The sequence below is a fragment of the Ursus arctos genome, unplaced genomic scaffold, assembly GCF_023065955.2.
Source record: "Ursus arctos isolate Adak ecotype North America unplaced genomic scaffold, UrsArc2.0 scaffold_1, whole genome shotgun sequence".
Taxonomy (NCBI): domain Eukaryota; kingdom Metazoa; phylum Chordata; class Mammalia; order Carnivora; family Ursidae; genus Ursus; species Ursus arctos.
Window position 1 is genome coordinate 53,521,497 of NW_026622763.1, and position 26,305 is coordinate 53,547,801.

The 26,305-nt window shown below is 38.9% G+C and overlaps 1 protein-coding gene across 2 annotated transcripts in view; it reads right to left on the reverse strand.

Moving 5' to 3' along the window:
• Window positions 1-26,305, reverse strand: part of GPR155 (G protein-coupled receptor 155) — a 42,248-nt gene that overhangs the window by 9,262 nt on the left and 6,681 nt on the right. For both annotated transcript variants that reach the window (XM_026492528.4, XM_026492529.4), the window contains exons 3-12: window positions 20,338-20,737; window positions 18,434-18,599; window positions 17,161-17,316; window positions 15,139-15,222; window positions 14,464-14,581; window positions 10,569-10,653; window positions 10,390-10,480; window positions 9,165-9,375; window positions 4,875-4,979; window positions 13-149 (exon numbers count right to left, since the gene is read on the reverse strand). In XM_026492528.4, coding sequence (XP_026348313.1) covers window positions 13-149; window positions 4,875-4,979; window positions 9,165-9,375; window positions 10,390-10,480; window positions 10,569-10,653; window positions 14,464-14,581; window positions 15,139-15,222; window positions 17,161-17,316; window positions 18,434-18,599; window positions 20,338-20,737 — 1,553 coding nt within the window. The remainder of the gene's footprint in view (window positions 1-12; window positions 150-4,874; window positions 4,980-9,164; window positions 9,376-10,389; window positions 10,481-10,568; window positions 10,654-14,463; window positions 14,582-15,138; window positions 15,223-17,160; window positions 17,317-18,433; window positions 18,600-20,337; window positions 20,738-26,305) is intronic.

The window sequence follows — 26,305 nt, forward strand, 5'->3', positions numbered from 1 at the left end:
AGAAACATTTACAGCAAACAGGCCAATAATGAGAAGTAAACACAGCAACACATGTCGAGTCAGTTGCTGGTCTCCACTCTGCAGATACTGCTCTTCTTCCTGGACTAACATGCAGCTCTGGGAGTTACAGCGACTCACACAATGATCATCTATAAGACAGTAAGTACAACAATTTGTAATCAGAGCTTTTTATTTGAATGCATTTTAAATTCATAATGACTTTCGAGCAAAGCAGCACATATGCACATTCAGCTCAGAATCAGTATATTATTTTAGACGAAATTTGAGGAAGCTTCCTTCCTGTGGTCTCAGGAGAGCTCTACTTGTCAAGCGTTTTCATCTGAAATAATATCAGTAGGGTGCCATAGTTGCCATCTACACTACTCAACAGTGTATCATCTATATATTTTAAGACCAGGTTTACTATATCTACTTAGAGAATTTTTCTTCTCTTTTTTTTTGTTTTTAAGATTTTATTTATTTATCTGACAGAGAGAGAGAGAGAGAGCAGCAGCAGCAACAGAGGGAGAGGGAGAAGCAGGGTCCCCGCTGAGCAGGGAGCCCAATGTGGGACTCCATCCCAGGACCCTGGGATCATGAACTGAGCCGAAGGCAGATGTTTAACCGACTGAGCCACCCAGGCGTCCCCTCTACTTATAGAATTTTTCTACAGCAAGAGCACACAAATACTTTTTATTAAAGTAGGATCATATAAAGGCACAGTTCGACAGCCTGCCCTTTTTTTTTTTTTTTTTTTTACTTAGCAACACTGGGTACTTCCCTCAATGCCATTAGCTGTTATTATAGCCATTAGCTATGTATTATAAATATATATATATCTTAATTTCTTTTTCTAAAGCGAAATTAACAGCTCATGTTTCATCTGTAACAAATTACATATTGGTCATGGATATCCTAGTTTGGTTCACTGTAACATAAATTTAACACTCCCCCTTGCCTTTCCTTAAAGAGTTTAGCATCTGCCTTAGAAAAGACCATTAAGAAATCAAAACTGTTATACACCATTCTGTTGACACGCAGAACCAAGTCCAGATCACAGGTATGACTCTTCTCTGGACTGGACTCGAGGGGAGGGGCCTTCCCAAGAAACCTGTGTTCTCCTGCCTCAGTTCCACTATGCCCTTGGCCTCAAAAGCAGGGGAAAACATTTTTTACAAAAGGGATGTCTAGTCCAACATACAGTCTGATTTTAAAAAGTCAAAGATGAAAACCACAATTTTATAGAATTTAACCCTCAAGGTAACCACAAAAATTTGTATTTCCTAGAGCCCCTTTCCAGAAAAGGACATACACAGTCATTAAACATGGTCCAACATTTTGGCTAATGGCACGGGGAAGCACACAGTGTTGCTATGTGAAAAGAAAGCAGGCTGCCAAACTGTCTCTCTAGTATGATCCTACTTTAATAAAAATTATTTACGTATATCTTGGTGTAGAAAAATTCTATCAATATATATATATATATAATAAACCTGGTCTTAGGGTACAGATACTACAAAAATGGATAAAAATAAATTTTATTATTTTTCTTTTGCCTTTCTTACACATTGCAACATTGATTTTGCCTTTGTGCTGCGCCAGTGTTTTGAGGGTAAGGAATTAATTATACTGCTAAACTCTAAAAATTCTCATTTGTTCATGGTTTGATTTCCTTTAGCCTTTATTTCAGGCTTAAGGAATGATACTAAATTATATGAGTAGATGAAATCCATATATGATGGCTTTCTTTCTATATAACTTTTGCAAAATAGGATCAGAAAATGTAAGAAGTTCCTATATAAAAGAGTTTTCAGGAATAAGCATTATCCATGAAGAAAATGACAGATAAGAAAAGCATAGTTTTCAGAGACAAAAAAATGTTAAATTAAATTACACACTGAATTTGTTGACAGACTTCACTATTAGGTATATTGCGTAGGGAGAAAACAAGGAGGAAAGCCTAGGGAATTATGCTGTAAAGAAACATTAGTTTAGGAAAGTGGCATACAAAATGGAAAAACAGTTTAACTGAATGCCAAACGGGTTTTCCTAGCAGAAAGTCAGTGAAGGCCCAACATCTGATATATTTTCACTTCTTTCTATAGACATGTGAGTTTCACTATTTAGGATTCACTGCTAGCCAGCAGATAGCAGCTAAATATAAACCCTGACTAACAACCACTACTACTGCAAGTATGTTTAATGAGCAAATATTTACTATATATTCCACACACTGTGCTAAGTGATTTGCATACATCGTTATTATAATCTTCACATTTCTTATATAAAAGTGAAATGCCTTTGGCAACAATACAGTTGACATAGGTTTCATCACGAAGAGGGCTTTTGGGGGTTTCCCTTTCTAACTTAATTATAAATAAGCATAATCAACTGAAAGTGCATTGCAATTTTACGTAAGTGTGTTCAGTTGTTTCAAATACTTTGAATTCCATTGTGTGCGCATGGGGATGGTCCAAGATGGTAGCACAGGAAGACCCTGAACTCATCTCCCACAGATACACCAGATCCACCACTCTATATGGAATAACTCCCACCTAAACAGAACGAAAACTAGCTGAACAGCTTCCTCCACAAAAAGGGAAAAATGGCCACACTGAGCCAGGTTGGAAAGGCAGAAATGCAGTCTTACCAAAAAGCTCACCCTGGGCGCAGTGACTCACAACAGGAAAGGACCTCACAGGCTCAGCGCTCCCTGACGAGTGAGGGGTTTGTGCTCCACATCAGGCACCCAACCCTTGGGACCTGCACCAGACAGATGAGGCCCCAGACATGGGGCTTATGTGCAGGGGCCCGAGGGTTGTGGGGATCTGAGATACAACTTGTGAGGGGCTCATGCACGGACTCACCCGTCTGGGGACCCAGCACGAAGGCAGCAGTTTGAGAGGTGACTGGATTACATGTGAAGGAGACTCAACTGCTAATCTTAAAGATTCGCTGGAATTTTCTTTGCAGACGGAGCTGCTGGAGAGTGCCAATTTTTGCACTCTTCCTCTACCTTGCCAAGGCAGACAGGTGCGTGCAAACATAACACGGCTAAATCCAAGACACGTCCCTCCCAGCATGCTCTGCTCCAGCCCTGCTAAAATTGCAGATGTGCCCCGCCCTGGATGCTCTTTCCTGGCACAGGCATGTCCCACACCCAACACTATCACACAGCTTTGCTAAAGCCTGTGGGTGAACTCAGTCTGCACAGAGGCCACTCAACTGCCTGGCTCTGGCGGCTGGGGAGGCTTGTGCTTCTGGGCTCCATGGGTCTGTAACAATTGGAAAGATAGTTCTGGACAGGATACCATATCCTGGGCAATACACAGACAGCACACTACATATATGGCCCCAGAGTGCACATAAAAAGACCCACTTGAGGGTCCGGGAGCTTTAACCTGAGGGACGAGCTTCAGGTTAAAGCCACACATCTAAGGCTACAGAAGCACTCTCAGAGGATACAGGCAGCGGGACGCCATCTGTGCACACCACCCCCCACCTTGGCCTTGCCACAGCTCACTGGTATCTCCCAGAAAGGCTCTTTTATACCTGACTGAAGCCCTGATTCTTGGTAACTGTCACCCAGGGGACACCTTCGGATCTCCCGGTCTAGAGATCAGCAGGGTCTACAATTGTGGTCCCACAGGATTGTATGTATTTGCATACTTTAAGAGCCGTTGCCTGAGCATCTGGCTTCCAATCAGCCTAAATTTAGGTCCCTCCCTTTTTTTTTTTTTTTTAAAGATTTTATTTATTTATTCGACAGAGATAGAGACAGCCAGCGAGAGAGGGAACACAAGCAGGGGGAGTGGGAGAGGAAGAAGCAGGCTCATAGCGGAGGAGCCTGATGTGGGGCTCGATCCCATAACACTGGGATCACGCCCTGAGCCGAAGGCAGACGCTTAACCGCTGTGCCACCCAGGCGCCCCAGGTCCCTCCCTTTTGGACGGGTCCTAGCACACCCTCAACAACTGGGACTGTGAAAAATAAATCAGGCTAGACAATCACGAAGGGTCTAGAGACAACCAAGAGCTAGGGCAAGGTTGAAAACAGACTGGTGGTTATCGGAGGGGATGGGGGTTGGGGGGGGTGAAAAGAGTGAAGGGGGTCAATTGTATGGTCATGGATGGTAACCACACTTATTGTGGTGATCAATGTGTAATGTATACAAATATTGAATTATTATGTTGTACGCCTTATACTATGTTACAAACCAATTTTAGCTCAAATAAACAAATAACCTGAAATTCAGACCACAAATGTAATTCAGTCTCTTACTCTGTATGTCAAAGGTTATTACTTTCAAAAATATTTATTTTATAAGAAAGGGTATATTTAAAGTATATAGATTCAAAATATAATTAAGCACTAATTGGTCCTCGCCCCGAAGAAAATGAGTGGGGGAAAAGTCTCAGCTGCTAAAATAAGAAAAAAGTCCAAAAAAAAAAAAAATGGCGCTTGGGTAAACTTCTTGGAATTATCACATGGGTTAAATTTATTGGAAAATATGTATATAATAATACCAATTACTATAAGAACTTTATTTTTTCTTATTATTATTTTAAGTAGGCTCTGTGTCTAATGTGGAGCCCAAAGCAGGGTCTGAACTCACGACCCTGACACCAAGACCAGAGCTGAGATCCAGAGTTGGACGCATAACCGACTGAGCCACCCAGGTTCCCCAAACTTAATTTTTTTAAATGAGTATTCTATCTATGCACAATTATTATCCTATTAGCACTTTTCCCCAGCTTATTTGAGAATACATAAGCAGTGTAGCTTCTATGAAATCCTAAGCCGAAATCTTTTAAGGTACAAGGAGAGGAATCTTCTGTACCTTAGGCCCATCCTCATAGCCTGGAGGCACTTACTTTTCTCAAACGAAGGAGTCACAAGCCCGCTGGCGCTTGGGTTTGCTACTGGCTCGGTGGACGGGCAGTGTGAGCCACCATTTCCCATGGAGCAGGAGCAGCAACCTATACAAATAAAATAACATAGGAGAATAAGGCCCAACCACAACAGACATGGGCAACTTCAAGAGATGCCAAACCAAGCCAGACAGCCCACCCACTCAGAGACACACACAAATTTCCCATGCAGCCACAATGGAAATGTGTTCACATGATGTCTATGCAGAAGAATTTACATGTGCTTATACAGAGGTTAGTATTTAAAGAGTGGCAGACAAAGGACTGCCTCCTTTATATATTGCTTGCTCATTGCCTGACAAGGAAGAGTGTATTTATCCATGCTGTTTTTATTAGTTACCACTGTGCTTCGAGAACGAAGAATGTGAACAGTTTCTTCAAATACAGCTTTTATTTCATCATTCCTTAAAAACATGCACTAATGCTCTATTGTACACTGTAGTTAATTGAAACTCCTTGGCCTGAATTTGAAAGCTCCTGAGGACTTGGCTCCTCTTTCCCTACCCAACCACCCCCACTATCCAACAAGGCCTTTCCCTTCTTTCTGGACAATTCTTTAGTGTCCTCCACAAACCCCATGCCTGTTCGGGTCTGCAGACCTATTTAGACACGTGTGCAATTCCCACTCTTGTTAATTCTCTGATATCCTCTCCTCCTTTATGTTCAGCTCAAGACTTGCTTCTTTCAAGAACGTGTTTCCCACTAGTCTAGAAAATGCAGTCAAAACAATTCTATTCTTTTGTCTTTTCAAACATATACTGCTGCAAATCTCTTGCTGCTTTATAGGTCGCTTGGATTACGGACGTCGCACTGACACATCTGCTACAGAACCGTAGTTTCTCCTCGACACAGTCAGAGGATGCGTGCGGTGTCCTTGAAACACTCCACACAGATACAAGCCATCGTGCTCCTTGACATGGATTCTTTTTCTTTCCTTTTGACATGGATTCTAATAAAATAATAACTTCAGTGATAAACCGTATTAAAATTTAATATGCTAGAAAAAGGAATAATGCCTAGGGTGAAATTTTCATTGATAATATAATTTAATTCTTCAGTGGTGTTCTTAACAGAAAAAGATTTCAAAGTATAAAAACTACTATCTATAATAAGCTATTACAAGTGTCTTTCTAAATTAAAGAGAATGATGCCATCTCAAAGTTAAAATAGAACCACAGAATAATAGAAAAGACAACGCAGAGATCATCTGGCCCAGCCCTCCTATCTTCAGAATCTTGAAGGCTTAAGTCAGCTAAGATGGAATTGTTCAGAAAACAGATATAAAGCCAGCCCATTCCAATGACATACATATAGGGCACACACGCAGGTACTCCCACGTGATTACAGCCACCACGAGAAGTGCTATGGCAGTTTTTATCTTCTAACATAAGCAGGATATAACTAGCCTATTAGCCTTTTCTTTTATAACTAAACTTTTGATGTCATATTAAAATAGGTTTATTTCCCTTTTAGTCATAATTCCACACTTAACAACATGTGCAAATGATGGGTCTCTGACAAACGCATAGCAAGGGGTAGAGGTAAGTGAACTATTTTGGATAACTGAGATTTGGGGAGGCCAGACTGGACATCAAATGTGTTATATGTTAATATTACTAGCAAAGCAGAAGAGAGCAGGATTTGCAGAAGGAGAAAAACCACACAGATTTTCCTCTAGAAACATGGGTCAATAGGCAAATAAACAAGTACTTGGCCACAGCAATTTGTAGGGTAGCTTCCGAAAATCATGGTGTAGGGGCGCCTGGGTGGCTCAGTCAGTTAAGCGTCTGCCTTCAGCTCAGGTCGTGATCCCAGGGTCCTGGGATCGAGCCCCGTGTCAGGCTCCCTGCTCAGTGGGGAGCCTGCTTCTCCCTCTTCCTCTCCACTGCCCCGCCCCCGGCTTGTGCTCTCTCTCTCTCTCTCAAATAAATAAATAAAATTAAAAAAGAAAAGAAAAGAAAATCATGGTGTAACGTATCCAGCCACGCATCTACCCAGCCATTAACAAATATTACTAAGTACTTACAGTAAGACTGATACAGTGCCAAGGCTATAATGTTGGGCAAATCAGTCATCGCACTCACAGTCAGTCTAGTGGGTTATACAGATAGGTCTAACGGCAATTATAAAACAGTGAGATGCGAGGAGACGGAAATAGAAACACTGAGGAAGATTTCCTATGGAACCAAGTGACAGCTATCCTCTGGCTCTTTATACAGGACAAGCTAGTTTTCCTGCTGGAGATGATGATGACTGAGTTTAAAGAATATCTATGGTGCACTTTATTTGGTACTTTTAAAATACAGATAGAGGGGCCCCTGGGTGGCTCAGTCAGTTAAGTGTCTGCTCAGTCAGGTCATGATCCCAGGGTCGTGGAATCGAGCCCCACGTAAGGCTCTATGCTCAGCAGGGACTCTGCTTGAGATTCTTCTCCTCTGTCCACCCCCACCATGCACTTGCTGTCTCGTACTCTCTTGCTCAAAAGAAATAACTAAATCTTTAAAAATAAAATACAGGTAATGGTGGCCGCAAAAGGCTCTGGGCTTAAGACACTTTGTTTTGTCTTCACCACACATTGTCAGGCCCTCTGTAGCCAGTTCCGAAACTCTCATGGGGAAAGAAGACAGAGAGCCGGCTAGAGCGGGGTAGTGCATGGGATCCTTACTGGATCACTGTAGGCGTCCACAAAGGAAGTGAGGGAGGAGAGGGTGCGGGACAGCATCAGAACAGTACTCTAGACTTAGGGAAAGCAACTTTTGAAATTTGAGTGAAAACATCATAAATAGAATCCTTGAACCTCCATTTTAAAAGGGAAAATGGTCAAGAGGGCTCAAAAGAATGAAGTTCTGATGCTGAAGTCACAAAGGATCTAACAAAAAAATGAGCGAGCACCATTAATAATATGAGCTAAAGGAGTCCTGACCAAGGCAGGGATAATGGTATAAGTCAGGAGGTGGCAAACTACTGTCCTATGTGGTAGGACCCTGTAGTCCTATGAAGTAAGGATTATCAGCATCAGATATGGAAACCGAGGCACAGGGAACTTGCCCAAGATCAAAGAGCAGTAAACTGTGGAGTCAAGATTTGAACCCAGGCAGTCTGGCTCCGGCCCCTGTTTTTAGCCACTGTCCTCTATATTTTCAGTTTGGCATGGAGGAAGGGCAGCAGGGGGGAGGAGGGCAACATAAAATGGTAAGATTTGTGGGATTTTCCTCTTTTTATGACAAAGACAGTTAAATTTTTTAGATCTTTCTCTTTTTTTATCATTCACTTACGGACATTTACAATTAATAGTTTTGAGATTAGTCATCCCTCTACGCCACCAAGTCTCTGAACAAAATAGGTACCAGCACTTACACTCCCTGGCACAGTGTTTTATGTCTATGAAATCTCCACACGCACCAGTGAATCCAAAATGCATACTCCAGTGCTGAGCTCCTTTCACGAACTGAAGCAAATCTCACAACAGTTGTTAACACTTAATACAAACTTACTAGTTAGGAGCATATTTTCACTTATAGGATTGGCAAACATTTTCTGTAAAGGACCGGATGGTAAACATTTGGGGACTTGCAGGCCCCTGGGTCTCTGGTGAATGACTGAACTCTACCAACGCAGCATGAAAGCAGCCCGGGGACACTATATAAATGAATGAGCACAGGTGTGTTGGAATAAAACGTTATGACCACGGCAATTTAAAGTTCATATAACTTCCAAGGTTTAGAAATTTTAGAAAGTTTTAGAAATTTTTCTTCAACCCTTTAAATTGTAAAAATTATTCTTAGCTCTTGGGCCACATAAGACCAGGTGGTGGATCAGATTTGGCAGACTGTAGTCTGCTACTCCTGACTATTGTTAACTCTGCTTAACCAGGCCTTCTTGAGTTCATTTTATTGATGGTGCTTTCCGGATACAATATCGTCAAATTAACAAGTGTTTTAAGTGCTTAGTTTCCTAGAAAGGGACTTCCTTCAGTTGTTACTTTTTCCTAAACTCTCAGGTCCACAGAAGTTTTAGGACTTAATAGAAGATTATCCTCACAAAAGATTTATAAATGGGACTCTAGTGAAGAACTTGCAAGCTCTTTCTATTATTGACTATTATTCAAGTCCCTCACTTGACAAATACATGTGATATTCAAGATATAGTTCAAGAAAGTTCCCTGAAGCAAAACATTTAGGATACATGCCATACGGGCACGAAGAGGAGTTTCTTTACATGTCAGGATCATACTTGTTTCTGGGATAGAACTTGTAAAAGGTTCCGGTTCATTTGCTGGCACTGGACTCTCCTCAAAAGCGGCGTTCCCAGGCTCTGCTGCTTTGTGGTTCTGAGACTGGTCGAAACCCTCATAGCGTCCCGCTTGGGTGGTGCGGTTCATGCACATGAGTGATATGCCGGCTATCACGATGCTGCAGAACAGGGTGACTGCTGTGACGATCATCTGCCAACATTGCAGAGAGACATTAGGCCACTTTTCCCAATCCCAGTTGATCGTCTTATAGAATAGCTTAAGGGAACTTTCGTTTGGTGGGAAATGCAATATCTCCACAACTATAAATGCTCTGGAACAGCCGTTCTCAAAAAAGGATGCGAATATGAAAGGGATGTAAGTTACTTGAAGAGAAATGAAAATTTGCTTGGAATCAAAAGATTTCTAGATGCTTCTTTCACTGTCCAGCAGTGTCACCGGTTTCCTCTGTAAGGAAGCTAAATGACTGCTTACAGACCTTTTTATTTCTGTTCTTGCTTGCTTTAATACGTAATTCAAGCGTACTTCAACTGGAGACTCTGTTATGGTAATAATGCGAAACACAAATAATTCTGGCTAATACTAATTGAGTACTAACATATGCCAGCACTAGTCAAAGTCTTTTATACATATAATCTTATTTCTTCTCACAACAGCCCAATAAAATTCAAAATTACAAAGCAGAAAAAAGAGGGTAAGAAATCAAAATCTTTTGACGGTTTTTTTTTTTTTTTTTTTATTAAAAACACACATCCTTGGGTCCTACCCCTAGAGAATTCTGATCAGCAGATACGCTATAGCTTCTCAGGCACATTTTTCCCTGTATACTTATTGTTCTGAAATTTATATTTACAATAGAATTGAAAGTCAAGAATATGGCTTTTATTATTACCGCTACCTTACTAAACAGCTTTAAATTAATCACTCTTTCCTCCAGTAGAGGAAACATAATTCATAAATGGGTTTAAGAAGACCCAATAAAGTTTGAAGCATTTGGAAATCCTCAGCTAAAAATGGATGTAGAACTATAAAATCTTTAGCACAGTTTGAGGTGTGACTTAGCAAAGTGATACAGGATCACCAGTGGGATATGCAATAAATTGGGATAGACTTTCAAAATAACTTTTAATGTGAGTATAGCAAAACACAGGAACAAGCTAAAAAGAGATGTTCCCAAGAACGGAACTGTCAATAACCTCTTTTTACCTGCTCCTTTCCATAAAAGAAGGCTGAGTCAATGCTATCTCCATTATGTTTTCCAGTTATCAGAAGAACACCAACAAGGAGAGCAGGAATTCTGTAATAAGGTTTAGAGAGAGAACGAGAGGATGAATCATAACTGTGTATATGGAAACATGTAAGCAAACAGAAAACTATCAACTTACCCCCAGCCAGATATTATGATGATTCCAACAGGAATTTGTACACTCTCTCTCTTTTTCAAAAGAAACAAAGAAATTGCCAGAAGGCCTAAGAACAAGAATAGAAATTGAAAGGTAGATAATTACTCTCAATGTTGATCGGACCTCACTGAACTTTAACCAGGTTTATTTCAATGGTAGTCTGGGGTTTAGGCCCTAGAATTTACTCTTTCTAAATAAATACTGTCCCCAATATTTTGAAGCAAGTTTGTCTCAAAATCATTCGTGTTTTCCCTCCTGTATTGTTTCTTTACTCAAATCTTCTTGTTTTATATACGAGGAAGTTTTCAAAAGCCCAAATCAGTTTATTTTCTTGACTGATGTGCTCAGAATCTGTATATTTGTTAAAAAAAAATTTAACTGGATACAGAACAAGTCTAAAAAAGTAAAAACACCCTCACTCTGCTGGTGCTAAGAAAGTATACTTGCCCAGATTTAGTTTTTGGAAAATGCCCCAAGTCTAAATGACAGAACTTAATACAAATATAATGTGAACTTAATACAAAAACAAATGTTTTAAAACTCTTGAGCGCTCCTTATACCCTAAACCCAATTATTTATACAAGTAACATCGTATTTAATAAATCCTACATAGTTACAGAATCTCAGAACTTCAGAGTTGGAAGGGATCCCTGTTTTAAATTAACACCTTCTTTTTATAGATCTGGAAGCAAGGGTTTGCCCAACCCACATAGCCAGCAGAGGGCAGAGCAGGACTACAAGCTCTATCAGTGTTTCCAAAACTCAGATCCAGGGACCCCTAGGGTTCTTAAGACATATTCTGCAGGATCTAGAAATTTCTATGAGGAATTTTAAATCTATTTGGTATATTTTCAATGATAATCATCTAGATGCCTATCTTATAACCAAAGCACTGTCTCATGATCTCAGAGCTAGCATTCAGTTATACATGAAGTTTGAGCCAAGTGAAAACCAAATATCACAACACATGGTCCAAGTGAAGATTCTGTGGTAGTTTGAAGAGAGAAAAGCAGTGAGATGAACCAGGTCAGAAGCCTACACATGAAAGTAAAGGCAAACCATGCTAAAAAAAAAAAAAAAAAGAAAAGAAAAAAAAAATCCTAACCAGAGAAATGAGTTCCCATTCTACATTTCAAGTTGTGATTGAGATTAGCAAAACAAAATCCTTTGTCATGTCATGAATGTTGCTAACTGGGACTCTCATCTGTGAATCTGCTTCGGTTTTAACGTTGTATATTGGCTGTATACAAGGAATTCATACCCAGACCTAAGATTGTACAGATTAAGTAACGCTGTGCTGGAATAATACAAATGAACACCGAGGCTCTTCAGAATTGTTTTTCTTTACAGGAACCCACACCTCAAGTTCAAGAGGTACTTTAATACCACTGCTCCTGCCTAAATACATCTGTGTACTCTGTAGTTCTCGGTTTTCAAAGTGCCAGGGAAAAAAGGTACACAAGAGTGTGCCAGCTGTGGTGGTAGTGAGGGCACTGTTTGAAGTTCTAAAGGTCATCGTTCTTGCTTTATGCAAAGACTGATACACAAATAGGCCCAGGCTCGCCCCCTGGATCTCTCTTGGGTTGCTCGTGGAAGCTGTGAAAGTTCCTGCCTGAATCAGTTAAACTCTTTGGGCCTCATTGAACTCATTTGAAAAATAAAGGACTTACACTACACCAGAGTTTCCAAAGTGTAGGGACTGTAGGTGGTATAAGGGTGAAATTTTTTGAGTAGTTTTGTCTTTATTTTCACATGCATGCGAAAAACTAGCACACGAAACCTGGGATTTTATTAATATAAGGCTCAATTTATTTAAGTAAAAAAAGTGAGTCAATTCTTAGGGACAAATAAAAAAGGACAAGGGCATAAAGGTAGGGCAACAATTGTGAAGACAGTATGCAAATGAGTGAAACTGAAAATGGCTGAACAGGATGATTTAAAATGACATTTTAGGTCTAAAATTCTGTTATGGCATAATAATCTCACGGTTAAAGGGCACCTTCACTGGGATCCAGGAATTCAGAACAAGGTCTCTGGATAGATTTTGGCATGCGTGCTTAAGGAGGATTTCAGGGGCACTTGGGGATTTTTGATACACGGATCTATTTGCTGCTCTCTCATTCACATGCTAAAGTTAGCCTTAATAAACCTAAGTATTGGAGATCAAGTTGTCCGTCTGTATTTGGGGAAAAAAAAAAGTCTTCAGGCTCTTTCACTTGACATTTCCTGATAACTCTTAATGCTACACAAGATGTGTCACCAGCTGGATCCCAAGACCTGACCTTTACTCCTCATCTGCTTGTACCCACACACCTTTGTCCCACATTTTCCCTTAAGTTCTTTCCAGCTTCACTCAGGCAAAGGATCCTACAGGCGTAACATCGCATGATGCAAACCGAAACTACCCCATAAGCAATGGAGGAAGCAACAGGTGGCGCAGGCTCCCCAAACCAGTTTGAGCAAAATCCCAGACTCGCACCTGTGCAGACGGACCATGGAGTGACCTCCGGGATGACCAACAATTACCTTTACCTCATTCTAGCACTAAAATCTCCACCCAAGGAGGACCACAAACCTCATTTACATAACACAATGCACGTACAGGCACCTCTCCTTAAGGTGCATGTGCGACCTGATGCCCGCCTCGACACATACGATGACAAGGCTTCCCTATCTAAATATTCACCCTAACCCTAGACAAAAGGAACCCATTCACCCTTGCTTGGGGAGCCACAGCTTTGGAAGTTATTCCCTACGATCTCCTTATTTGCTGCAAATAAAAGTTTCCTTTTTGCGACAACTCAGCTGCTGTAGTTTCTATCTTGACTCAGCAAGGAGCGAACTCACGTTGGTTTGGTTACAGAAGTTTGCCTTTAAAAAGCACACACCTTCTCCTGTTGGTACTGAATTTTTCATTCTATAATTCCTCACCACATTGTTGCTTCACTTCAAAAGGCTATTGACTTAGATAGGCCCTGCTTTTGATCTTGAAGGCATGAAATCAAAGGCTTGTCCCTTGAAGCCACTTCCTGACACCTGCCTCCTAACAGTGGCTATAACCAGCACTACCACACTACAAGTTCCTCTTATGTGCCATCGTATAGGTTCGCATTTGTGGTATGAATACAAAACAGCCACACAGAATGTTTCGCAAACATACGAGAATGTACGCATCCAAGTTAAACCCTGTACTTCAAAATGACAATATGCTAAAATATTTGAATATCTTTTTTGAAGCCAGTTGAAATGAGAAATAGTCTTTCTTACTGGGTACTCTTGTATTTCTATACCCTTTTATTCCTTAATTTTCTTGTGCTCCTATAACCACTTTCCCTGCTGTTTAATAATATAGTTCTTGTTGGCTGCCTACCGCATACCAGGCATAAATACCCGTATCTTATTTAGTTTTCAAATAACTCTGTAAGGTGTGATAACCCAGTCTCACAGATGAGGAAACTGAGATTGCAAAAGTTAAGCTATCTGCTGAAGGCAGAGCCAGATTTTTCACTCAGTTCAGTGGAGCTCCGATAGTGAGCTCTGGGACATACCTCACATGCTTCATACTTCTCTGCCATTCTCTTCCTCCTTTCTCCACTTGCCTCTAGCACCTAATCTCTTGATGTTTCCAAAAGGAAGCTGTGCTGACTGTGGCCAAGAGCCAAAGATCCTGAGGAAAAAGATCATGTGACTGGAAACTCCCTGAATCCAGGCAGAAATAGAGTACTATTTCTCTATACCATGAAAACGGAATTGGCTTTGCAGACTGCCTATGCTAGTGAGTGTAATGGCCTGAGAGAATGTGTTAGTCCTGGATTACTAGACTTCAAGTAGCTTCTCGTGATGGAAGACCTGAATTTCCATTCATGAGCCATCTTACCTGTCCACAGATAGGTGCTATAGAGGGAGCTGTACAATAAAACAAACACCAGAATTTGTCCAACAAAATTTTTTTCTTTAACGAAATTCCATATCATCATTCCAGCACAGACAATAGACTGCAGAAAAAATTATGAACAAAGTCAGTCATATTCACGTGAGTCGGACAAATGTTTTATTCACAGCAAATTTATTATAATTATTCATTTTAAATGATTGCTGAAAAATTATCATGCTAGTTATACTAAAACTTCAAGTTTTATGATAAAACTTCCATATTCAATTGAAACAAACAACATTCTAAATACTAACCTTATATTTAATAATGGTTTACATAAAAAAATGCTAAACCTCTTTCTATTATAATCTGAGACATGCAAAGATTTGACTAGAATAATAAGATTGTGAGAGAGTTCCATTTTTAATGATTCAGTTATTTCTATTAAAAAATGCAAAATTATCCCTGAATGCCATTATTAGCCTCAACTTTATACAGTTCAAGACCTATCATGGTAAGTTAGGGATAAATTAATTGTAATCAAGTTGTAATTGAGTGCATTTGGTAAAAAATACTTTTGACTTTATAACTGGAAAAACCCAGGGAAATAATTTTCTTCTCTATAGTAGAATAATCAATGAAAAAAGCATAGTTCTAAGTATCTGCATGTTTACTAACCTGAGCGATGAGTAAATTAGTGGTAAGCATATGAGGAAGCTGTTTATATTTCTTACTCAAAAGAAGAATGGCCAGAGACCAGATCTTAAAGACAAAAGGTTCAAAAGTTATTCAGGTTTCTTAACCTTTATAACTACTTATCAGATAACTCACTGATTAGCTTCTTTAAAGGATTCTCTTAATCTTGCTTCAGAAAGAAATTCTAATATTTTATTTACTTTAATCTGCCTAGTTCCCCAAAGAGTATTAAGGTAAATTACCATACCCAAAGTAAAATAAATAGCATGGAGATGTAACAACATGGATGGACCTAGTGGGTATCATGCTAAGTGAAGCAAGTCAGACAGAGAAACACAAACACTATGCGATTTCACTTCTACGTGGAATCTGAATAACAAAGCAAATAACAAACAAACCAAAACAGAAACAGACTCATAGATACAACAAACTGCTGGTCCCCAGAAGGGGGAGGAGCTGTGTAGCAGGTGAAATAGGAGAGGTGGACTGAGAAGTACAATTATAAAATAAATAAGTCCTGGGGATGTAATGTACAGCATAGGAACATAGTCAATAACATTGTAATAAGTTCGGATAGTGACAAATGGTAACTGGGCTTATCATGGGGATCATTTCATAATGTATAGAAATACGGAATCACTATGATGTACTCTTGAAACTAATAATAATATATCATTTATATTTTGGGGAAAACAAAGCATGGAGAGATCCTATTGTAAATTAACTGTTCAAAAATGACAAGGTCGGAATGCCTGGGTGGTTCAGTCGGTTAAGTGTCTGCCTTCAGCTTGGGTCGTGATCCCAGTATCCTGGGATCGGGACCCGCACTGGGCTCCTTGCTGATCGGTGAGCCTGCTTCTCCCTCTCCTTCTGCTGCTCCCCCTGCTTGTGCTCGCTCCCTCTGACAAATAAATAAATAAAACCTTAAAAAAAAAATGACAGCGTCTTTAAGGTCTAATGCCTTGACCAAGGCCATTTCTAACTTTCCCTACCTTGGGTGGCTGGGGTAGGACACAGGTTCACAGCCAACTATTCAGGAAAAGATCTTTAGTGGGAGATGCAGTTACAATTCACTCTTCTAAGTTTCGTTCTTTTCATTCTACCATTGGCTCATAAGGTATCTAAATTCCAGGCAGTCTTATTTCAAACAATGCATATAGCCCACCTTAAGATGAATTGTCTTGCATTCCTCCTATTTATAAGGATTGGGTTTCTATTCTCCCTCTAAAGTGGCCAGTTAAGTATGCTGGTTGATTTCATTCTTTCTTCTCCCCTCCTTATCAATCAAAATTTATACCATCTCTCTCCCTTGGCTGTCCTCTTATCAAAGAGCCCAGATTTTAAGAATATGTAACAGAAGTGAAATTTCCTAAACATTACATTGATTATACATTTATTTGTTGTCCATATACATGTTCATCCCTACCTCCTTCCTTTAACAGGAAAAGCTGTTTTTTTTCCCCAGCCAGAATACTGCTTGAATTCCATAAGCAACTTGAGCTACAACTCTAGTTGTTAAATGTTTAAGTATTTAATTTGAACTAGATTTATCCAGAAAGTTTTATTAGCATTAAATGGGTGGTTGGACAATCCCTTCCAACCCCGTGGTTCTACAATTAGCTAATACTAATAGTATTCATATTTCACATATATTATCATATAAAATCCTTAAAACACCCATGGAAATAGATAAAATTAGTTTCTCTATTTCCTAGCTGAGAAAACTAGGAGCTTAGAAAGGCTGAGACATACAGCTAGTTTGTGATAGGGCCAAGAGCCAATCCAGGTCTGACTAAATCTCATGCCTCGTCTGCTACACGACTCTAACTCTCAAAAGGAAAGACACAACTCAGAAGGATGATATTACATTTTATGGGCAGGCATTAGCTTTCTCTATTGTAAAGAGATTTTTAAAATAGATTTTTAAATCCCTAACTTTCTGTTACCAATATTTTCAAACTCCTTCTGTGGTTTTCATTCATATTTACACTGAAATGTACTTACCAAGGAGACAAGGCTGATAATACTTATATCAAAACTAACATTCTGGATGGCATATGCCAACGGCTTAGGGTCCATAGTGGGAAAGGTTAGTAACCAGGCAGAAACGTACATGATTGGTGCAGACACGAATGTGCTTATTACCATCCCTGAGGTTATCTGTAAAAAATGAAATTAAATTGAGAAAGGGGTCATAGTCTCAATTAAACAATGACCTTAAATTTTAAATAGCCACAGCACACTAAGGCATTATAAAATAAAAACAAGAGTCAGTAAAAAGACAACATAAATTCCAGTATGTTCTCTAATACTATATTTCCCCTTTCTGAGAGTCCTTAGAAGAAAACACAGTTAAGTTTCTTTGACTCCTCTTCCACTCTATGCTCAATTAATATTTGCACATAACCAGAACTAGACATCCCAAGCTGATGGTTATCTTCTAGGTTCTAGAAAGTAAACCATATTAATGATCTAATTAAACTGATGACCAGTTTCCTTCCACACTATTTCATAAAATACAGGGCAATAAAATCAATTTGAAATAAAAAATTACCAAGTAAACATTTTACAGATTAAATAATAGAACTAGCCTTTGTTGAGCAATTTCTTTCCTTTAGGTTATATTTCAAAAACATTTAATGCTATAGATAACATGTGCAATACGCTTAGACACTGTTAATAATTTGGTGTTAATTGATTTGACCTATTTACTGCAATTGATTATGTGGTGTTTTGTATCTGGTGAATTAACGGTGAATGAAACAAATTTTTTTTACCCCAAATTACAAAAATTTCCATTCTATAAATAACTGTTAGGCTTCAGCAGAAGTACAACAATAAGATATTTAAAATGGGGCGCCTGGGTGGCTCAGTCGTTAAGCGTCTGCTTTTGGCTCAGGGCGTGATCCCGGCGTTCTGGGATCGAGCCCCACATCAGGCTCCTCCGCTGGGAGCCTGCTTCTTCCTCTCCCACTCCCCCTGCTTGTGTTCCCTCTCTCACTGGCTGTCTCTCTCTCTGTGTCAAATTAATAAATAAAATCTTAAAAAAAAACAGTAAGATATTTAAAACTAAAAAAGACTAGTGAAAAAAGTTACAGCTGAGAAAAGACCCCGGATTAAATAACTCTATTACCTGATGTTACATGATGCCTCCTTATTTACAATGAAGTAGCTTTCACATATCAATTTCTCATAAAAGAAGGCTGATCCCTGTGTTTTAAAAATTCATTTTTTCTACTAACCATACAATCAAACTTAGAAAGTAGTATATACATACAATCTCTACTTCCATGTTGAACTGTGTTGCAAAGATAGCCACTCCTGGTGCTACAGGAAAGACACCATACAAAAAGGCATAATTTGATAAACTTGTATGGTTCACTACACTGTCGCCCTTGTCCAAGAGTTCCACCATTTCTCTGCACAGAAGTGGCAGCACCAAGCTGAAAAAACAAGAAATGTGTCATTCACTTAATATCAAAATACACTGGTCCCCAAGGGGGCGATTGTTCTAGTGAACTTGCCATTAGATTCTTCTTCTCCTGCCCAGAAGGTATATCTATTTGCATGCACATAGTCTCTGCATGCCTACCTGTGAACATTTTGAAAGAATCAAGAATTCAACTTGGAGCCACTTAAGTGTTACAATATTCTAAAAAATACTTTCGACATCAGGGATTAGGAGGAAAAAACTCAGCTTTGGTTCTACGAATAATTTTCTCTAAAAAATTTTTAAAAGTTGTAACTGTAGCTGCTGTTTCCTGTTTCCTCTAGTAGAAAATTGAAATGTTAAAAAAAAAAAAAGATTTATAATCTGAGCAAACTTTTTTCAAGAAAATTACTAAACTTCTTTTTGGAAAGAACCCCTGATCTTTATTATGATTTGGGGTTTAAATGGTTCAGGTGTTGATAACAGTGTGGCTCAATTAGATTCTGAAAGCCAAGAGCAAAACAGGCAACTTGCAATTACCTCTTCATCACCGTAGAGAGAAAAGGGTTTGGCAGAGGGAATTGAAACCACCGAGGCAGAGCAGAAAAGTAGTGAAATTCAGACCTGGTGGAGAGTCAATTATTAAACCAATCCTTCAGGATTCCATAGAAAGAGCATATAAAGGAAGCTGAGCTAATGAAGCTTTCCATTAAAAAGAACGAAGCCAGGGTTGATAACATTGTCATAGCAGCACCTAGAGATATGCTCTAGTATGGAATAAAAAACTGCTCTGATATGCATTTTTTAATTTAAAAAATAGATAAAAACATCTAATAGGGACCAAAGACCCAGAAAAAAAGATTTTTTTTAAGAAAAAAGATTTTTAAAACGAGAATATTTAAATACTACTTGTAAGTTGAAGCTGACAATACTATTAACATTAGAACCATATTTATTACTGCAGCAATACTAATTAATACTTTGTTTCCTAGGAGCATAACACCACACCATAAATAATTTTCAAAAGTTATATTCATTTTCATAAATTAAAAAATATAGACACTATTTTCTCTTGCACTGCTTTCATGAATTTAACTGCCTATACAAGAGCTAATTTCAATAGTTAAGTATGCCCCAAATGCCTTGGGTAGTGTCACAGTAAAATTATGTCACCTGCACCACGAAGTATAAATCCACGGCTAATGAACTAAGTAAGCTGAAGAACTGTTAACTGAGGAACTGATAAAAACTTTATTTGATAGGCTAGGATCAGAAAATTGATAACAATCATTTGTACGGACTTCCCTATTTAGGAAGTTCAACCACCCACAGAATTATAGAATATTTTCCCCAGATTCATGAAAAAAAGCTTACATTCAAAATCACTGTTTTCATCATGACCAATACAGTTTTAAAAGATTTGGAAAACTCAGAAATCCTGTAAAATTTCCTTTAAAAATATGATCAAACTGAGACGTTAGGAGATATTAAGTAAAATTACATAAAAGTTAGAGGAAAACCAATAGTCTCTATCTTCTGACAGTAAAATGGAAAGAATAACCTACACTGAATAAGGCAATAACTTTCCACAATATACCAACATCACATTTTCCTTAAAATCACAACTACTCAGAAGTGAGTATTACTATCAGATTATTTAAAGGAGAAAATAGTTGCAGACACATCTAATGAACTGGCTAAATAAGGCTTTCACAAAGTACAGTTCCCCCAGTTAAACAAATGATACTTACAGTTTAGCTGTGATGAGAAGAATGAGTACAACAAATGCTGACTTCTTCAGTTTCTTTATTTTTCCCACCATTGTAAGACCAAGATAAAATAGAGCTGCTCCAGAGAAAGAATTTGCAAGTCCATCAAGAAAATTTTCCATATATACGGGCACCTTTTGGTCAAGAATAAAATTGAAGGCAATGCCAATGAAAACCATAAATACTATTGGGTTCTGTAATACACGCAGAAGTCCAAGTCCTACAATTTTTACTTTGTTCTGAGAAGCATTTTGAGTGTCTTTCCACTTCTGGATTTCACAGAAGATAAATCCTATGGGGTTCAACATCATAAGAGATATTGGCGCCACCAAGTAAATGTACTGGAGATATTCTGGGTATGTAGTTTGATATAAAGCTTCAACTGCAAAACACGAATTAAAACTGCTTTAAAAATGATTGCTACAGAAATGCATTAGTAAATTATGTACATAATGTTTTCCATGCTTAATTATAACATATTATAAATTAATATAAATAGTGCACAATGACCTCATTAGTCTACTTTGGAAAAGTAAATTTTAGTAATAAAGCTTAAAAGGAAGAAAAGCACACTACATTAAGTGATATTTAGCCTATAAAATGATAATCAACTTCAAAAAATTATTGTTTGTGAGGGGTGCCTGGGTGGCTTAGTCGGTTAAGCATCTGACTTCGGCTCAGGTCATGATCTCAGGGTCCTAGGGGATAGAGCCCCATGGCAGGATCCCTGCTCAGCAGGGAGTCCACGTCTGTCTCTGCCCCTCCACTCTCCTCTCTCTCTCTTTCTCCAATAAATAAATAAAATCTTTTTAAAAATTATTGTTCGTGAAACCCACTGATTTTTACTATGTAGAGGCTAAGACTAGTCTCAAAAAAAGGGCAGAACTGTAGAATTCTTTAAAGAAAAATTCCAAATACAAATGTAGTAAGGAACTAAACACTTAAGTAGTAATAGCAACATGGTGGTTTGATTCCGTTGAGAGAGTTTTCACTGGAGTGGGGAACCGAAGCCAGACTGCAGAGGGTGGAAGAGAGAGTAGGAGACAATGAATGAAATAATGAGCACTGAAGGGATAGTGCAAGCTATCATGGAAAAAAAATGACGATGGGAAGTGGCTCTCAGATAAAATGCAGAGGAGTCAGGGACTGGAGGTCCCTCTGAAGTCCAAAAATGACGAGTAGTGGAAGGTCAGGAGTTCAGAGTAAGTCAGATAGTTGAGCTATTACACTTAATATTTCCCAGATGCCTAGCTCCAGGATGTGTTGTGGGAGTTGGTGGCTGTAAGGGAGTGAGGAAACGTCACCGGAGATGGAGAAGTCAGGAACTGAGAAGGGAGAGGATTTAATGGATAGGTTCACATGGATGCTAAAGTCAAACAAGATAATGGCAGGGGCGCCTGGGTGGCTCAGTAGGTTAAGCATCTGCCTTCGGCTCAGGTCATGACCTCAGGGTCCTGGGATCGAGCCCCAAGTCAGGCTCCCTGCCCAGTGGAGAGCTTGCTTCTCCCTCTCCCTCTGCCTGCCACTCCCCCTGCTTGTACTGTCTCTCTCTGTCAAATAAATAAATAAAATCTTTAAAAAAAAATGGCAAAACTTGGGAGTCAAGAAGATGACAATGAGCCAGATATTAAACTTCTCACTAAATGAGGAGGAATGATCCGAATGGGGTCAGCAGATGACAGCAATGAGGATAAACACTCTAGGTAAGCAGTATGAACCCCAAAGAAGCAGTTCCTGCAAAAGAGCAAAGAATAACGGCCTAGCAGAGGTACAAGGTGGCTGTGAGGATGCCAGCCCCGCCTACAGGCAGGATGCGGGTGAAGAGAAAATAAACAGCCTCCGTTTGAGAGGAATGAAAAGGAATGAATGCTTTTAAGAAGCCCCAGTGAAGATGCCAACGAAGTTGGAGGAAAAGGTGGATCTGAGAAATACTGGGAAGGGGAATCCAGTAGAGTCATGCCAGTGCACCTTTAACTAACACAGATTCAACTACACTCTCTTGGGAAAACAAAAGATTCATTTTCCCCCCTTAGGCATGTTCCTAAACGTAAACAAATATTTCACTTGTTCACTGAAGAAAAACAATGCCAGAGAAAAAAATCTGGCTGTGTTAGACTTATGAGAAATGGTACAATAGACACAAAGTATGTGTGCTATATTCTGTGGGTGATTTAAGGGAGTTTTTGAGGATTTGACCATACACGATGACTTTAGAACCTAACCAGTGCACAAAATGAGTCTCCTTAGAAGGGGGTAGGTGGGTTGGGTTAGACTTCTAGCTGTTTGTTAGTAGACATGACAGTTGGTGGACTGGTCTTGGGTTGGTCAGAGCAACTTAGAGCCTTGGAGTAAGCAACCTGGTCTCCCGGCACATGTTTGCCAATGAGTTCCAAAATTCAACCTAATACATATAAAGGATGATTCATAGATGATTGGAGACTGAGAAAGAAAGATTAAAAAAAAAAAAAAAAAAGAACAGCCACAATCACTTGCAAAGACAGAGGCAGTCATGTGAAAGAATGTAAAAGATTAGATTTCTCAATTTACATTAAGATAAAGTTACACAGGTAGGAAAATATATTTGTTTACTTACTCAGGGTACATAAGTTCCGTTAATGTCATGCACATGTCCTGTTAAAGTTATGTAACTAGATTATATAACCTTTAGAAGTCTACCTGGTTCTCATTAGCTAAAACCTACTTTTGTGTAGGATTCCATTTCCTTTTTTCTCCAGCTAAGCACATACGGGGGTCTATAATTCCCTGAAATGAAGCAGAGGCTAAACAAAACATATTTGATTACATAAAATTTCACAAATTCTTTCCACTGACTTCCAAATTAGATATACGAACTCTATATCTCTTAGTGGTTTTCTTTTTTTCTTTTTTTTTTTTTTTAAAGATTTTATTTATTTATTCGACAGAGATAGAGACAGCCAGCGAGAGAGGGAACACAAGCAGGGGGAGTGGGAGAGGAAGAAGCAGGCTCCTAGCGGAGGAGCCTGATGTGGGGCTCGATCCCATAACGCCGGGATCACGCCCTGAGCCGAAGGCAGACGCTCAACCGCTGTGCCACCCAGGCGCCCCTCTTAGTGGTTTTCTTTCATGTTTCATAAGTTTTCATCTTTTAAGTAAAAAAAAAAAAAAAAAAAAGCATCGCTTCTGATAACTATTTCTAGACCGCTCCACTCCTTCTGATCATATATTCCATCTCAAAGAGAAAGGCTTCCATATCTGCCCACCACTCAATTTTTAGAATAGACTGTATATTTTGGAGAAGCCTTGTGTTTTCAATCTGAGTTCAGGAATTTTCCCAAGTGGCCAAAATAAAATGCATAAGGTGTTTATGACTTTCAGCACACTTAGGTTAATGCCTTTTTCCAGAAATTTACTTTCCCAGCACTCTAGCACTCAATCACCATCTGATAATGGGCTTTAGATTGTTTTAAAAGCTCAATGCAAATTTGAGCAGCAGTCTTTTATTGTCTATGGCTAACCAACCATCAAGTCCTTCTTTCTCAGGATCTTTTGTATTTTCTCCTCTTGAACCACTAGTCAAAAATCTCAAAATTGGATTAATGTGTTTACCAACTTATATTCTTTTGGTTTTTCTTGACCACTCCCTTGATCCATTTTATTCACTGCTGACAATATCATCTAAATCTTAACTTTCAAAACTTACGATTTTCCCACAGTTCTTACCTCCCACAAGAACAGCTATAAAGCTGATCTTTTGAAATTCACAGTCCAGTCTCTGCAATGGGTCCCTCACTTACTCAGTTCATCTCTCACTATTCCTTAGTGCAAAGCCTCCGGCAGCCAGTTTAATATCGCAGTTACACTGGACGAACACCAGGTTCATAATTACGAGTTCTACATGCTGATCATCATTCCCCAACTTCTTGAAGTCTCTCTTTTCTTACCTACATCTTGCCTACATTTTAAGGCCTGTCTCAGGTACCAACGCTTCCACCTAGTCTTCAATCGATGTCATGGACCGCCTCTCCTCTGGATGGCTCTGGCCCCTTGTTTCCTATGAGCGCCCCTTCATCCCATTCTAAGTTCCTTGAAGGCATCACTTCAGAGCCTCCAGGCCCCAGCGCAGGGCTGAGCAAATCTGAAAATACTTGCTGAATGCAATTAGCACATCAAAGAATGTCAAAGTTTTCAAAGTAAAAATGTATTTTGTAACACACAGCAATTTATATCTAATTGTTCTCTCTTAGACCTGTTTCTTTTTATACCCATTTTTTTTCTTTTTTCACACTCTGAATATTTATAAAGCAGGTTACTAGTAGGGCATTTTGAGTCAGTGGAACAGGCATATGAAGGTAGAAAAGGTGCAATCTAGTGGGAGAGCGAAAATTGGGAATAAATAAATAATTGTCAAATCATGAGAAGAACAGGGTTCAACATGGACATTTCAGTCCATTTCTCCCATTCATTTGGATAATTATAGTTACATATTTATCTATGAATTGGCAGTGCCTTTATTACCAATCAAAAGATGGTTTTTCAAATATGAAAGACATATATGAAAGCAGTGACCTATACTAACAAATTAGATTTATAATGATTATATCAACTATTAAATTCTAATTAATTAACACTTACAAATAAAGCTCTGGGGGGGAGGAGAGACTCCTACTACGAAGAACTAAAAGACAAAATTAGCCACCCACTGCGGCTCCTATTTTGATTCCTGCCGGGCTTCAATCCCTAGCAAACAACACAAAGACCCAGACAAGATCATTCTATTATTTAATGGCATATAGTTAAACGCTTCATTTCCTTTCTGTTTACAGCTCAAGCACTAGAGCATAATTATGATTAGTCGGGGTACTTATGCTATCAGCATTGTTTGAAGAATAAATTATAGGACCTAACTATGCCTTATTAGTACCTTTTAATGACAGAGGTAAGGAACCATCCTGATTTGCTGAAATCAACATTTCACCTTGGTAGATTCTTGGTTTCTTCTCAAACTCGTATTTCTTAAAGTACCTTTGAAAAGAATTGTTCTAAAAAATAGCGAGCTTCTCTATTAGTCTGTTAAATACACTGCAGTATTCTGCCATTTGAATATAGATAAATCATTTGAATATAATTTCATAGGCCGTTATAATTGTCATAATATGGAAAAAAAGGAAACATGAATGTCCTTTTTCTTTATTCATTAACTTATCTGCCTTCTGAGCCACCTGTAAATTGGACTGATATGGTGGAACAAAAGCAGTCTTAAAAAGGACATTTCTCATAAGCTATGATGTTTATCTGTTAACAAGAGAGTGGGAATTCCTGGGAGACATCACATAACAAACAGAAAGAAAGGGTCTTCTCTCTAGAGACACAGTCTTCTCTGTTCATCCTGAGAAAGCCCAGAAGGCAGATGGCCATGGGCAGCAATAATAAATAAGCTCATTGGAGCAGATACACAGCCCTACAGCTCTGTACCACACCTTCCAATCTGCAGATCAGTGAGAAAGTACTTCTGCGTATACTGTTGGTTTCTGGTAAGGTTATTGTCTACAACCTAATGTTACAAGAGCTCTTATATTATTTGTAATTTAAAAACAAACAAAAAAATGACAACTCAAAATTTACAAGGATAACCATCAGGGAAATTGGACTAGCACACTGCTGGGAATATGATTATTACCAGATTCAGTGATCCAAGGTGGGACATAAGAAAAACAGTGATGAAAATAGGTGATGACATTTTTGATTTGGAGATTCTGCCTTACCATGAAAATACCTAAGCTCATCTGATAGGCCTTTTTCCACTGCTGCTCATTTTATGGAATACCTTTAGAATAATATAAAGATAAAAAAATCTTTGATTCTCTCTGATATTAATGGGTTACAGGCTAGTTAGGTCTTCTAAAGATTAAACGGGCATGTTACATAACTGTGTGGCATAAGAGAATGCCTAGGATTTAGAACCAAAAGA